We start from the raw sequence: 16,137 nt of genomic DNA, 5'->3' as shown, positions 1-16,137 counted from the left end.
CCCTTTTGGGTCTGTTAGGTATAGAATCATATCGTCTGCAAATAGTGATAATTTAAGTTCTTCTTTTCCTATTTTTATGCCTTTAATTTCTTTCGTCTGTCTAATTGCTCTGGCCAGTGTTTCGAGGACTATGTTGAACAGAAGTGGTGAGAGAGGGCATCCCTGTCTTGTACCAGATCTTAGAGGGAATGCCTTCAATTTTTCTCCATTCAGAATGATGCTGGCCTGTGGCTTATCATAGATTGCTTTAACAATGTTGAGGTATGATCCTGTTATCCCTAATTTTTCTAGAGTTTTGAACATAAAGGGATGCTGTACTTTGTCGAATGCCTTTTCTGCATCTATCGAGATGATCATATGGTTCTTATTTTTAAGTCTATTGATGTGGTGAATAACATTTATTGATTTCCGTATATTGAACCAGCCTTGCATCCCAGGGATGAATCCTACTTGATCATGGTGTATAATTTTTTTGATATGTTTTTGAATCCGATTCGCCAGAATTTTATTGAGGATTTTTGCATCTAGGTTCATTAGAGAAATTGGTCTGTAGTTTTCTTTCTTTGAAGTGTCTTTGTCTGGTTTAGGAATCAGGGTGATGTTGGCCTCGTAGAATGTATTTGGAAGTTCTCCCTCTTTTTCTATTTCCTGAAATAACTTGAAAAGTATTGGTGTTAGTTCCTCTTTAAAGGTTTTGTAAAATTCTGCTGTATACCCATCCGGTCCTGGGCTTTTCTTAGTTGGTAGTCTTTTGATGGTTTCTTCTATTTCCTCTATTGTTATTGGTCTGTTTAGGTTGTCTATATCTTCCTGACTCAATCTGGGCAGATCATATGACTTAAGAAATTTATCGATGCCTTCACTATCTTCTATTTTATTGGAGTATAAGGATTCAAAGTAATTTCTGATTATCTTCTGTATTTCTGAAGTGTCTGTTGTGATATTGCCTTTTTCATCCCGTATGCTAGTAATTTGGGTTCTCTCTCTTCTTCTCTTTGTTAGCATGGCTAAGGGTCTGTCAATTTTATTTATTTTTTCAAAGAACCAACTTTTGGTTTTGTCAATTTTTTCAATTGTTTCTTTTGTTTCAATTTCATTAATTTCAGCTCTGATTTTAATTATTTCTTGCCTTCTACTTCTTTTGCTGTTATTTTGCTCTTCTTTTTCTAGGATTTTGAGATGATATATGAGATCGTTTATTTGTTGGTTTTTTCTTTTTTTAAGGAATGCGCTCCAAGCAATGAATTTTCCTCTTAAAACTGCTTTCAATGTGTCCCATAGATTCCAATATGTTGTGTCAGTGTTTTCATTTATCTCTAAGAATTTTTTAATTTCCTCCTTGATGTCTTCTATGACCCATTGATCATTCAGTAACCTATTGTTCATTCTCCACGTGATACATGATTTTTCCTTCCTTCTTTTATCGTTGATTTTCAGTTTCATTCCATTATGATCAGATAGGATGCATGGTATTATTTCTACTCCTTTATATTGTCTAAGAGTTGTCCTGTGACATAATATATGATCTGTTTTTGTGAAGCATCCATGTGCTGCTGAGAAAAATGTGTAACTACTTGATGTTGGGTGGTATATTCTATATATGTCAATTAAGTCTAGGTTGTTAATTGTGTTGTTGAGTTCTATAGTTTCCTTATTTAACTTTTGTTTGGAAGATCTGTCCAGTGTTGAGAGAGGTGTGTTGAAGTCTCCCATGATTATTGTATGGTGGTCTATTAGACTCTTGTACTTGAGAAGAGTTTGCTTGATGAACGTAGCTGCACCATTGTTTGGGGCATATATATTTATGATTGTTATGTCTTGTTGGTGTATGGTTCCCTTGAGCAGTATGCAGTGTCCCTCTTTATCTTTTTTGATTAACTTTGGCTTGAAATCTATTTTGTTTGATATGAGTATGGACACTCCTGCTTGTTTCCGCAGTCCATATGAGTGGAATGATTTTTCCCAGCCTTTCACTTTCAGTCTATGTATATCTTTTCCTATCAAATGTGTCTCCTGTAGGCAAAATATTGTTGGATCTTGTTTTGTGATCCATTCGACTAGTCTGTGTCTCTTAATTGGTGAGTTTAAGCCATTAACATTTAGGGTTATTATTGAGATTAGGTTTGTTCCTCCAGTCATATTTGTTTATTTATGTTACTAAACCTGATTAGTTTTCCTCTTTGGTTACTTTCCCCCCTTTACTGTCCTACCTCCCACTGATGGTTTTCAATGTTATTTTCAGTTTCCTCTTCCTGTAATGTTTTGCCAAGGATTTTTTGAAGAGATGGTTTTCTAGCTGCGAATTCTTTTAACTTTTGTTTATCGTGAAAGGTTTTAATTTCATCTTCCATCCTGAAGCTTAATTTCGCCGGATACACGATTCTTGGTTGGAGCCCATTTTCTTTCAGTGTTTGAAAAATGTTATTCCAGGATCTTCTAGCTTTCAGAGTCTGTGTTGAGAGATCAGCTGTTATCCTGATTGGTTTGCCCCTAAATATAATCTGCTTTCTTTCTCTTGTAGCTTTTAAAATTCTCTCCTTATTCTGTATGTTGGGCATCTTCATTATAATGTGTCTAGGTGTGGATCTCTTATGATTTTGCACTTTTGGCGTCCTGTAGGCTTCTAGGATATGGGATTCTGTTTCATTCTTCAAGTCTGGGAAGTTTTCTCGTATTATTTCATTGAATAGATTGTTCATTCCTCTGGTTTGGAGCTCTGTGCCCTCCTGTATCCCAATGACTCTTAAGTTTGGTCTTTTAATGTTATCCCATATCTCTTGGATGTTCTGCTCATGGTTTCTTAGCAGTCTTGCTGAACTGTCTATGTTCTTCTCAAGTTGAAATACTTTGTCTTCATTGTCTGATGTTCTATCTTCTAAGTGATCTATTCTGCTGGTAGTATTGTCAATTGAGGTTTTAAGTTGGTTTATTGCTTCCTGCATTTCTAGGATTTCTATTTGTTTGTTTTTTATTACTTCTAACTCCCTGTGAAATTGATCTTTTACTTCCTGGATTTGTTTCTGTAGTTCCTTGTCAATGTGATCTTTCATTGTCTGATTTTGCTGTCTCATGTCTTCCTTGAGACTCCAGATCATCCGAAGCATGTATATCCTGAACTCTTTATCTGACATTCCATCTGTTGCAGCTATTACCTCTTCTAGAGTTGATTTGACCTGCATTGCTTGTGGTCCTTTGTTTCCTTGTCTTTTCATGTTGCTTGCGTTTCTTTCTGCTTCGTGAAACTGTTGTGTTTTTGAAATTTTTCCCCCTGTTTATTTATGTTGCTCTTGTATATTTGGGATATCTCTCTTGTAGGGCGGGTAGTGGCTGTGATCCTCCTCTAATCAGGGTGATCTATCCACTACGCTGGTTGGTCGTAGGTCTGCCCGCCCTGCGGGCACGGGTGGCTGCTCTACTCTGCCCCCACTCCAATTGCGGTGACGTTCCTACCACGTCCTCGGATCGTTGGTCCTGATCCGGACGTGGGCAGCAGCTCTTCTCCACCCCTACTCCAATTGATGTGGCGTGTCTACCACGCTGGTCGGCCTCCAAGCCTGTTCCGCCGGTGGGTCTCAGATCTGCCCACCCTGCGGGCCTGGGCGGCAGTTCTGCTCAACCCCCACTCCCAGTGGGGGTACCTAACTGCCTCTCCAACGGGTCTCTGGGCTCCTTCCGGACGCTGGCGGCGGCTCTGTTCAACCCCCACTCCAACCAGTGTGACGTGACTGCCTCGATGCTACTCGTCCACCACACTGGCCGGCTGCCGAGCCTGTCCTGCCAGTGGGACGCAGGACTGCCTACCTTGCAGGGTCAGACGGCAGCTCTTCACGGCCTCCACTCCAAGTGGGTTGACTTGGCTACCCTGCCGTCGGGTCGCTGGTCCTGTTCCAGGCGTGGGCGGCTACTCTCCTCGGCCCCAGCTGCAGTTGGGGTGTCGCGATACCACACCGGTGGGACCCTTAGCCTGCTCTGGGCACAGGAGGCAGCTCCACTCTGCCCTCCAGGCCCCCGCAGCACCCAGCAGGACCCGGACCAAGAAGCAGTCCCTGTAGGATCCCCAACCCTGAGCCAGAGCCGCTTCGGGAGCCAGGAGCCGGTCTCTCCGATCCCCGCCACTTTCTGCTAGGAGCAGGCTCCTCAGGGCTACCGCCGCGGGTTCCCCAATCCCAGGCCAAAGCCGCCCCGGGAGCCCAAGCCTGGCCGCACCAGACTCTCCCTGCTGGGTGCCCAAGCCTGGCCGCACCAAACTCTCCCTGCTCGGTGCACGCTCCCCTGGGAGCAGAGTCTAAGACGCACTTCCCGCGGGCTCCCCAGCTCCGGGTCAAAACTGTTCCAGGAGACAGAGTCCCGCTGCCCCTCGTCGCAAGTTTCACTTGTGGCTGGCCTCAGCTCGCGGTCCCCGCAGGCTCCGCGGCCCTGGGCTCAAGCAGCCACGAGAGCCAGAACCCAGCCTCTCCGGTCCCTGCCACACTCTGCTCGGAGCAGGCTCCACAGAGGTACCCCAGCCTCAGGCCCAGGCAGCCCCAGGAGCCCGAGCCTGGCAGCTCCAACCTCTCCCAGCTCAGTGTACCTTTCCTTTCAGTTTTAAAGATATGCTGCCTTAAATAATCTTGGAATTTTACAAAGAATGGGAGGGACTTTGAAATATGGAAGCTATCTAGATGCTATAATCGCAAAAAAAAAAAAAAAAAAAAAGAAAAGAAACAGTCTACTTAGTGAGTTAGTGTGGGGCATGGAAAGAATATGAATAGTCTGTCTACAGGCTCATATTGGCCCCAGTGTGCTTGGGAAGCCAGAGAAGCAAAGATGGCTCCAGTTTCTTTCATTGCCTCTGTGGATGTTTTTACCTGGAAACAATGACAAGCATACAAAGGAAGGGGAAAACAGAGAAGAAAAGTATAGAGAACCACCTTGAATGATTATTCCACTGCCAGGAAGTAGAGTTTGTGCTTATTCCACACTTGTGAGTGAAAGGAATCCCTTGAACTGCAATAGCAGTGAGATGTTATTGCTGAGCAAGAGAACAGCAGACCCCTGAGTACTGTGTCTGTGTGATACCTGTTCTTGGTCAGTGTCTGCCACTGTGATTTGGAAAGTCAAACATTTGTAACTCTGGTTTCTCAATTCTGAATGGCCAAAAGTGCTACTATTTTAATTTTTTAAAAATCTAAATGACCACAATCCAGATGAGCCCATCTCCTACTATTTGCCAAGAGACCTCAGCTGAGCCCCATGTCCCTTCTATGAGTCCAGTTGCCTGGTTCAATTTCTGGTGGAGCCAGATTTCCTTTGGCTTAGAAATATTTCTAGAGAAAATTAACTCTGGGAAAATGAAGCTGTATTTTAGGGTAAGACCAGTTAAATTACAGAAATGCCAAAATAATTGAAAAGAGACCTCATAGATAGAAATTCTCTGTAAACTGTCAATGCCTGGTTAGATACATTGGTCCTGGTGGAGATTCTCTTATAAAGTAGAAATATAACAAAATGAGGTATAAAGTTTGTTGAACAGAAGTTGGTAATTAGAGTCACTTCTCATATGCATCCTTTTAGGGTTTGGTTTGGGGATGTGGCTGCTTGTGCTTTATTGTTCAGATGAGAAAGATGAAGGAATTGGTGTGAGCCAGTGAGGGCATCATGTTGAGGTCCATCAAGTGTCTTGCCTTCTCATACCCCTGGAGGCTTAGAACTGAATTCTCATACCTCTTTCTCAGTCTGTGGCTGATACCCATCCCAGTGGGGTTCTGTTCAGTAACTTGACCTTACTATTTCTGCCTTTTAAAACTGTTATTGTTGTTTTTTCCCCTGCCTTGAGGCCGTCACTGTGAAACCTTCATGGATGTGTGTCCCCAGAAGCCTTGCCTGAATGGAGGGACTTGTGCTGTGGCCAGCAATGTACCTGATGGCTTCATTTGTCGCTGTCCTCCAGTGAGTGGCCTGATGCTGATTTAAAGAACATTCTCTCTTCCATATGATTTATGACAAAACTGAGATTAAATCTGGGTTTTTCAAGTTCCTTAATGGGGAGTTTTCTCAATTTCACCTCCTTCAGAAGACAGCACTTTAGGCCTTCCCCAAAACTATGAGTTTCCCAGTCTATGACTAAAAGTTTCCCTTTGGAACACTAAGGGAAAACCACAAGAAGTGATGGAATGTCCCCTTAAAATAGAGGTACTGTCACTTGCTCTGTGGTTCCATGCCAGAGCAGTCTTACTGCCCTGGTTGGGTGAAACTCTGTTCTGCTTATGTTGTTCCTTAAAGTAGAAAACAGCTTAATTTCAGCCATTTGTTGTGCAAACTCTTGCCACTGCCAAAGGCTGAAAGTTCCCTAAAAGAGAAGTCATTATGTGTGTGGAGACACCCAAAAGAAACCTGACTAGTAACCTTGACTTGGGCTGAGCTTGATGTGGAAGTCTTCTAGGGATTCAAAACTTCCAACAGGACTCCCCCACCCCCACCCAAAGTCATTGTAGAAATGATCTAATAATGATTAGAGAACATGGACTTAATTTCTAGAAGTAAGCTCTTAAAGTGAGAGAATTCTACATTAATCTCATGGAACCTTCAGCTCTTATCCACTGGCTCCTCGAACTAGATTGAGGATGCTATATGAAGGGATCTAACCAAGTGTCTGTCTAGTCTTTGTCTCCCTAGAGGTATAAGAGAGAGGGGGTTAGGAGCAAGATAGGGCAAGTCTTAGGTCTGCCTGCCATCCTCATTTCTTCACCACCTTCCACAGGGCTTCTCCGGGGCAAGATGCCAGAGCAGCTGTGGACAGGTGAAGTGTAGAAAAGGGGAGCAATGTGTGCATACCGCCTCAGGACCCCGCTGCTTCTGCCCCAATCCCCAGGACTGTGAATCGGGCTGTGCCAGCAGCCCCTGCCAGCATGGGGGCAGCTGCTACCCTCAGCGCCAGCCTCCTTATTATTCTTGCCACTGCTCTCCGCCATTCTGGGGCAGCCACTGTGAACTCTACACGGCCCCCACCAGCACTCCTCCTGCCACCTGCCTGAGTCAGTACTGCACTGACAAAGCTCGGGATGGCGTCTGCGATGAGGCCTGCAATAGCCATGCCTGCCAGTGGGATGGAGGTGACTGTTCCCTCACCATGGAGAACCCCTGGGCCAACTGCTCCTCCCCACTTCCCTGCTGGGACTACATCAACAACCAGTGTGATGAGCTGTGCAACACAGCCGAGTGCCTGTTTGACAACTTTGAATGCCAAGGGAACAGCAAGACATGCAAGTAAGGGCTCCAGGCTCTGCAGAAGCCGAAGGGACTGTCACTAACACTCCTTGGTTTCTCGTTCTTGCTCCTAACCACTCCAGTGCTTCCACCCAAGCTGCCTCCACTTTTCAGATGGTGCCAGCCTTGTCTCGTCACAGCCACCTGCGCTCTCCCTCGATGACAGAGGGATGTTTATTGTATAACCATCCTTTCTTTGCCTGTCTTTGCCTTCTCACCTGCTGCTCTTTGACCTTTGGGGGGAAATAACATTTGGAAGTGTTATTTCCTACCCTTAGGCAGCCTCTCAAGTAACCTGCCTACAGGATGGATGAAAAGGTCTGTACCTCTCTCTCTTCACCAATTCCTTTCCCTTAGACTGGTTTTCCACATCTAAATTTATCTGGAAGCATGAGCTAGATTAGGTCTTTTAAGATTCCTGCTCTCTGTTCCAGTTAGAGAATGCTCTATGGTCAGTATTGTAACTCTCCTATTAACCATTGCATCTAGCCCTAGTTAATTCTCAATAATCTTTGTGAGGCATAGGTATTGTTAATGATCTTTCATATATGAGAGAACTGAGGTATCAAAGGTTAAAGAACTTTCCAAAAGCACACACAGTACCAATGACTCCTACTCTTTTCACTGAGGCACATGGCAAATTGTACCAGATGATAGAGTTATCAAGGGATGGGGGTAGGGGTGGGAGAAGAGAGTGTAGCAAATGATTGTGAACATTTATGTTTGGGGGTCCTAATTTCTTTTCCTAGTATTTGAAACAGATTATACGAGTTAGATCTAGTATCCTCTATGGAACACCCCCTTCCCCTGCTTACTTTCCGAAGTTGCAGTCGCTCCTGAGAGGGAAAGAAATGGGCCACACTGGTTCTCTGTCAGCCTTTGATGGTTCCGAGTCTAGAGCCATCTTTGGCACCTTTTACTTTCTAAGGCTCTTTGTTACCTCATTTAAGGGGAGCAGTGGATACAAAGTAGAGGAAACATTAACCAGGTTGACTTTGGTTTCACATGTGCAGCTTTGGTTAAAAATCTGAATGAGCAAGAGTGTGAGTTGCATAGGAGCCCCCATGTGCCTAATGTGCACAGTGTTGTTCCCCATTCAGGGAGCAGTCAGTGATACTGAGTGGCATAGACTGTATGCACTCCACAGTGTCAATGACAGAAAATTCAAAGAAGGCTTCACAGGCCATATGGGTCCTGATACAGGCCACAAAAGATAGGTAGCAAAATCCACAGTAGTTCCAAGTGGAAAACAAAATGAAGCTATGTCTAATTTGAACCCCTTTCCCCGTTCTTTCTCTTCTTTGCTTAGGTATGATAAGTACTGTGCAGACCACTTCAAAGACAACCACTGTGACCAGGGATGCAATAGTGAGGAGTGTGGCTGGGATGGGCTGGACTGTGCTGCTGATCGGCCCGAGAACCTGGCGGAGGGTACCCTGGTCATTGTGGTGTTGATGCCCCCTGAACAACTGCTCCAGGATGCCCGCAGCTTCTTGCGGGCACTGGGCACCCTTCTCCACACCAATCTGCGCATTAAACGGGACGCACAGGGGGCCCTCATGGTATACCCCTATTATGGTGAGAAGTCAGCTGCCATGAAGAAGCAGAAGATAACACGCAGGTCTCTCCCTGATGAGCAGGAACAAGAGGTGGCTGGGTAGGTGTCTGGTTTCTGAACTTATTAAAGGTGAATTCTATAAAGCTGAGCATTTTGAGATACAGCAGAAATTATAACTCAGCCTATAAAAATACAAAGCTTAGGCAAATAGAAAAGCCCATTGCTTAAGACAAGCCCATTATCCCAGTACTTTCGTTTAAGGATAAAGATTTGCCCTGATCTTGAAAAAGCAGGTGGACTCGAGCAAGTGGAAGGCAAGATGTTGGGGAGGCCTTCTTAAATGCTGGAACTTTTTTCCAGAGTTGCCTCAAAACCCTTTATTAGCAACTCCTCTCTTGTATTAGTCATTGAGTTATTTACAAGACTTTTTACTTAATGACATGTCTCTTTGACAAGGGCAATAATCTTCATTTGTTCTGTCATTCATACCCCACTATTTGTTGGTATATCCTACAATTTTTTCAACCCTTCAGCTAATGAAATATGAATACAAAAATATGGGAGTAGTAGGGCCTCAGATGTACAGGGGCATGCTTTTAGTGTAGCACTCAGTGCCACCAAATAGGTGGGAAGGGATGGAAGAAGACCACTGAAGCCTTTGAGAGGAGGGCACTGAAGGCCAGCCTCCCCAGCTTCCTCACTTAGCTTTCATTGCCTCAGCCAGAAGCCTTAGGTCAGCCAGACTAAGGAAGGTGAGACATTCTTTTGGTGGGAATAAATGTTTAGGATCTGAAGGGACAGTGTCCTAGTTTCTGAGATCTTTCTGAAGGCAGCATCCCAGAGGTGAACAGTCTGATGCTGAGAGGAGGAAAGAAAGTTTATATAACCCTTCTGACTCAACTTGCTGGAACTCCCTATTCTACCTTCCATTTCCTTTCTTCCTTTTTGCCCTTGGCATCCCACAGCTCTCAGGTGTTTCTGGAAATTGACAACCGCCAGTGTGTTCAAGACTCAGACCAGTGCTTCAAGAACACGGATGCAGCAGCAGCTCTGCTGGCTTCTCATGCCATCCAGGGGACCCTATCGTACCCTCTTGTGTCTGTTGTCAGTGAGTGGCATTGGTGTTAAGGGGAAAGGTCGGGTGGAGAGGTCAAATGGCCCTCTAAATGAACTTCAGGTTGCTATCAAGAGGTCGATGGTTTATATAACAATATCTGTTTCTCTGGACTTTCAGGTGAATCCCAGCTTCCAAGACGCACTCAGCTACTTTATCTAATTGCTGTTGCTGTTGTCATTATCTTATTCATTATGCTACTGGGGGTAATCATGGCAAAACGAAAACGTAAGCATGGCTCCCTCTGGCTGCCTGAAGGTTTCACCCTGCGGCGAGACTCCAGCAATCACAAGCGTCGTGAGCCAGTGGGACAGGATGCCGTGGGGTTGAAGTAAGAGGGTTGGCCAACAAGCCACTATCCATAGTAATAAGCAGAAATGAATAGAAAAGCATGTCTTATTGAATCATGATTTTTAACTTCTAAGCTCTGGCCATTAATCACAATGAACAAGGTTCTGAATGACCCACGAGTGACTGAAACTATAGTGTCAGAGTCCGCAGGTGTAGTCATGTGAAAGCACTCTGTGCTGTCACATGGTGCTCAGCTTCTATGTGGCGGCACACTTTTGTTGTAAGCTCTTTCTCAGTGGGAAGGGAAAAGATGGGTACTCTGAAATGTCATAACTCTCTGGCCCATGACCTTTATGTCAGAGATTACCCTTAGAAGTAGGTGGGGAAAGTGTTTAAAACCACTATATTTATTAATGCTGTAACCTCTGTTTTTGTTTCTCCCCTTTATGATCGTATCAGAAATCTCTCAGTGCAAGTGTCAGAGGCTAATCTAATTGGTTCAGGAACAAGTGAACATTGGATGGATGATGAAGGACCCCAGCCAAAGAAAGCCAAGGTAAGCTGGCTGCAGTAAACCACCATCATCAGTCATCACCGGATCACTTTTCAAATTTCTATTATTTGATTCTAGAGTGTTCTAAGTGGAAGGAAAAGGTGGTCACGTTTATGTGTTGCCCAGACAGGTGGCTCTCTCAGCTTCTCACAAACAGAGGGAAACTTAGGACATTAATGACCTTGGGTTACCTAGTCATTTTAGAATGTTTTCACGACCTTCTAAAAATAATAAAACATGCTTTCTTCCTTTGTATCATGCTGTTAGTGGAGTCAGAACTGTTGTGTGATCGGTTTCTTTCATGACTAGGTCTCTTTGGGCACCTCTTCTGTAAGAAAAGATGGAATTAACAGTAAAGAAAGCCAGTGGCTACAGGCTTTAGAGGCTCCACATCTTGAGCCCAGGAAACTAAAACCTCACAGAGCAAGAGGTAGATTGGGTTGGAGGCAGATGTGAGGAAGGAGACTGCACATCCTTAGCTACGTGTGGCCAGCAGCCAGGTATGGTGCAGTCCTGGCCAGAACTGGATTCAAGTCCAAAAGTCTGCTGCTTAGTAGCTAGCAAGTTATCTTACCTCTTTGTATTTAATTCTTCTTCTCATTAAAATGGGGATATAGTAACTCTTTCCTCTGTGAGTTGCTTTGAAGATAATATAGCAATATACCTTACCTAATTCCTATCATATACTAAGAAGTCATAAAGGGTAGCTACTTTTAAATTTCATCAGTATTATTATTCTTCAATCTTTTCCTGAGTGCTTATTCTATGCTGGATACTATATTGGGAAAAAGGCTAATTCCCTCTTCTCAAGACCTGTCCATTCTGGTAGAGACTGTCACATAGTACGTGTAAGTACTTCACATACTCAGTGAAGTAACGGTAAACAGAGTGTGCTAAAACGACACTCACCTACAAGAGGACTTAATTTCTATTTGAAGGGTAGGTAGCAGTTAGTCAAACAAAGAATGGAGGAAAAACCATACCAGGCAGAGGGAAGGACACAGGGCAGGGGCCAAAAGCAAGAGTATGTTGAGCTTGGGATGAAGAGGTGGGGAGAATTATCCAGATGATGCAGGAGAGCTGAGCAGGAACCACATCATGAAAGCAGTGGATAGCTGAAGTGATGAATGATATAGAGGATCGGAGCAGTATATCAGTCAGCTTTTTCACTGCTGTGACTAAAAGACCTGACAAGAGCAATTTTAGAGGAGGAAAAGTTTTTTGGGGGGCTCATGGTTTCAGAGGTTTCAGTCCATAGACAGCCAGCTGCATTCATTGGGTCAGCCCTATTCCTTGGGGCTCAAAGTGAGGCTGAACATCATGGTTGAAGTGTGATGGAAGGACACAGCTTAAGACATTACACCAGGAAGCAGAGAGAGCTCTGCTCAACAGTGGCAAAATATATACCCCAAAGGCATGTCCCCAGGGACAGACCTCCCCAAATCTAAACCTTCTTTCACTGACTTATACATGAGCTTTTGGGGAATACATATCTAAACCATAACAAGCAGGAAGAGATAGAAAACTGGATGGAAGTTAAAAGAAATTGTGGGAGACTAGACCAGCAGTCAGCAGCTTCTACTGGGAGTCAGATTGGTAGGAAGTATTGTTTCCCTTCCTAGGCTGAAGATGAGGCTTTGCTCTCAGAAGATGATGACCCCATTGATCGACGGCCATGGACACAGCAGCACCTTGAAGCTGCAGACATTCGTCGCACACCGTCACTGGCTCTCACTCCTCCTCAGGCTGAGCAGGAGGTAGATGTGCTGGACGTGAATGTCCGGGGCCCAGGTTAGTACCTCAAGCCTTTCCCACTTCACTAGGCAGTGCCTGCCTTGGCTCTGTATGATTGTCCTATGTTTGTTTCATTTGGCCATATGCCCCCTGCCAATTTCATGGGTATAGAATCAGCTTGAAGAAATGATTGTTTAAGGAATACAGGCAAGTAGAACTTACGGACTCATAAGAAAGGGAAGTATTTCACATTGCTGTATATAAAGCATGTTGAGAAGAAAGAAATAGGCTGATTAAATGGATTTGATTCTCCAAGGATACAAAAATAGTACCCCAAAGCAAAGGACAGAGAATCAGTTTAGTTCCTACTTTATGTATATAATTCTGTTAATATTGGATATTATAAAATGTTGTCCAGTTTAAATTAGCCTAGCACTTAAACTTGAACAGAGAAGCTTATTTAACTTAGAGAAGAGCTGCCAGCTCAGAAGGCTCTTTCGTTCCCATTATTATTTACAGAAAAGACAGTATCAGAGGAAAAGCTGGTGAAAAATATAGAACTTATCACCAGTTATTACAAGAAATACAAGAAATTGACTTCCCCTAAACATAATGTTACTCAAATATTAGTATTCCAACAATAGGGTTAACTTCCTTCTATTCATTGAATACTTTCTGGAACTTTCCTCTTCTACAGATGGGTGCACCCCACTGATGTTGGCTTCTCTCCGAGGAGGCAGCTCAGATTTGAGTGATGAAGATGAAGATGCAGAGGACTCTTCTGCCAACATCATCACAGACTTGGTCTGCCAGGGTGCCAGCCTTCAGGCCCAGACAGACCGGACCGGTGAGATGGCCCTGCATCTTGCAGCCCGCTACTCAAGGGCTGATGCTGCCAAGCGCCTCCTGGATGCAGGTGCAGATGCCAATGCCCAGGACAACATGGGCCGCTGTCCTCTCCATGCTGCAGTGGCAGCTGATGCCCAAGGTGTCTTCCAGGTAAAGAAGCCAAAAAGAATGTGTTTGGATCATGAAAATCTGTTATAGATCTACAATATTTTATTTTTGTTTAGGCATTTAATATCTAATTGAAATCATTCAGTAAGTCTTCAAGAGGTTAGTCATGCTTGCTAGATGGGAAAGAAAGAAAAGAGAGGCAAGCCAACTGACCTGCTCTAGCTAGCCATATAGTGACAGAACTAACAGCAGGTTGTACCAGTCTTCTGATTCTTAGCAATATTTTGATGTGCAAAGATGCTTCCAAATGCACAGATCAGAAGGGAATGAAACCTGTTCCAAAGCCTTTGACTGGTGTTAACTGCCCTAGCTCTCTGGGTTTCCAGCTGCTCATTGGCACTTTTCTTAATCTGACTTGACAGTGTTCTCCTCATGCCCCTTTATTTTAGCCTTTTGAGGATAGAAGCATTAGAAGCATTCTAAATCTCCTTTGTCTATATACTGTAATTGAAGTTGTGATACTTCCCCACATTTCTTCTGCTTTCCTTAGAAAGTAGAGGTACCTCACTTTATGTGGGCCGTTATGTCTTGATGAGTCATTTGTTGGTTCATCCATCCTTTCTTTTTTTTTTAATTACTTTTTTTTATCCTTTCATTTAACAAATATCATTGGTTGACCATGGTAGAATCTTGGACGCAAAAATAACAAGTCTCTACCTGCCCTTCAGGAACTTACAGGTTTGCCTCAGTTCCGGCTCTTATTTCTTCTCTTAGTTTCATTATTTTTCCTCTCCAAGTGACTGTTTTCTGTACTCCTCTTCTAGATTCTGATTCGCAACCGAGTAACTGATCTGGATGCCAGAATGAATGATGGTACTACACCCCTGATCCTGGCTGCCCGCCTGGCTGTAGAGGGAATGGTGGCAGAGTTGATCAACTGCCAAGCAGATGTGAATGCAGTGGATGACCATGGTAGGGACAAGAGGCAGGAGTTGGGATTCTTACCTGCAAACCATGCCTCTAAGGAGGAGAATCATTAATTATTAATCCTTCTCTGATCCGAATCCATTAGAGATTGACCCATTCTTTCATTTATGAATTCATTCATTCTTCTTCACCATATCATGTTCAGAGACCTGGGCCAGTAGGGGTCCCTAGATTATGTGAAAAGGGAGACTTTTTATAGGGTTTTCGAGCCTCAAAGAAGGCTCATGAAAGGTTCACCTGTGTGGGTTCCTAGGTACACCGCTTTTTTAAAATTTTTAATATTTATGTTTTAATTGTAGTGGACACAATACCTTTATTTTTTATTTATTTATATGTGGTGCTGAGGATCGAACCCAGGGTTTCGCACATCTAGGTGAGCACTTTACCGCTGAGCCACAACCCCAGCCCTGGTACACCACTCTTGATAGAAAAATGTATTAAAGTTTATTTCATAGGAGGGGAGGTCTTCAGTCTGTGAGCAGGTCTTCAGTCTGTGAAGGGTAGATTCTATTATGTGGAGGTCATGGATACCACATGCAAGTGATCCTGTTACCTGCCTCTGTCTAATGGCTGGGAAGCCTATATTGAAGTCTTCCTAGAACAGAGGGAAAGGAAGATATTACTTTCTTCTCTGTTGGGCCCCACGGATAATTGGCCTCCTGCTGATGTCTATGGAGTTCAGGGTTTCCCTGTACAAGTCAATTGGTGCTTCCTTTTAAAAGGAGTAGGATGCTTATAAAAATGTTTTTCCTCTGCAGGAAAATCTGCCCTTCACTGGGCAGCTGCTGTCAATAATGTGGAGGCGACTCTTTTGCTGTTGAAAAATGGAGCCAACCGAGATATGCAGGACAACAAGGTATAGTCTGTAAGCTGGGAGCTTGAGGATGCTCATAGCAGTGCCTCACTTATTTATAAAGCCCTTCCCTTTTCTCCAAATAGTTTCTTTTGTGATGAGTATAGAAGAGGCAGGCTGGGCAGGAACTGGGTGCCCATCAAGCAGAGAGTTTGATGAAGGTCCTCTCTTCTATTAGTCACACTTTTCTCATATTTGTTTGATTTTCCTCCCTACAGTTCTTTTTTTCTGTTCTTGGATACCATGATGTTTTCCTGTTTGATTTTCCCCTCTGAGTATTCTGTCATGCTTCCCTTACCTCACTCATCTTCTCTCGTTTGCTTCCTCTTTTCCTTTATCTTAGTTCTTTCTTCATGTGTTATTCTCTTCTCTTTTACTCTTTCCCCTGTTTTTAATTTTTTTTAGTTGTAGGACACAGTACCTTTATTTTATTTATTTATGTGATGCTGAGGATTGAACCCAGTGCCCCACACATGCAAGGCAAGCGCATTATCACTGAGCCACAACCCCAGCCATATTTCCCATTTTTACTTTAGTTCTTTCTCTTCCTACCTTTCTTATTTGTAACTGTATTTCCTTTTAGAACCTTATGTTGATAACCTCAGTTCTATTTTAAGTGAGCATTTGGCTCAAGAGCATGTTTTATTTCATGAATTCCTCACTGAGGAGGTGCTGCCCGTAGGAGGGAATATTGGCTCTTGGTGAAAGGTGAAATAAACTTATACATTTTATATATAAATCACAGGTATACATTCAGCACATAGGTAGATAGACAGCATGCCTGTGGTATTAAAATCTCATGGGGGAGGCACTTAGGGAAAATATATCTAAGGGGGTTGAATTAA

General features: G+C 43.7%; 1 protein-coding gene across 3 annotated transcripts in view; it reads left to right on the top strand.

Annotated features, from left to right (window-relative positions):
* NOTCH2 (notch receptor 2) overlaps positions 1–16,137 on the top strand; it is a 163,858-nt gene that overhangs the window by 142,928 nt on the left and 4,793 nt on the right. For all 3 annotated transcript variants that reach the window (XM_081308318.1, XM_081308317.1, XM_081308316.1), the window contains 10 exons: positions 5,816–5,928; positions 6,740–7,245; positions 8,555–8,902; positions 9,769–9,911; positions 10,038–10,248; positions 10,668–10,764; positions 12,384–12,552; positions 13,193–13,494; positions 14,277–14,424; positions 15,198–15,295. In XM_081308318.1, the coding sequence (XP_081164444.1) occupies positions 5,816–5,928; positions 6,740–7,245; positions 8,555–8,902; positions 9,769–9,911; positions 10,038–10,248; positions 10,668–10,764; positions 12,384–12,552; positions 13,193–13,494; positions 14,277–14,424; positions 15,198–15,295 (2,135 nt within the window). The remainder of the gene's footprint in view (positions 1–5,815; positions 5,929–6,739; positions 7,246–8,554; positions 8,903–9,768; positions 9,912–10,037; positions 10,249–10,667; positions 10,765–12,383; positions 12,553–13,192; positions 13,495–14,276; positions 14,425–15,197; positions 15,296–16,137) is intronic.

Source organism: Spermophilus citellus, assembly GCF_964194105.1.
Source record: "Spermophilus citellus genome assembly, chromosome: 9".
Taxonomy (NCBI): domain Eukaryota; kingdom Metazoa; phylum Chordata; class Mammalia; order Rodentia; family Sciuridae; genus Spermophilus; species Spermophilus citellus.
The sequence above is the reverse complement of the archived record's forward strand: the minus strand, read 5'-3'. Positions and strand labels throughout refer to the sequence as shown.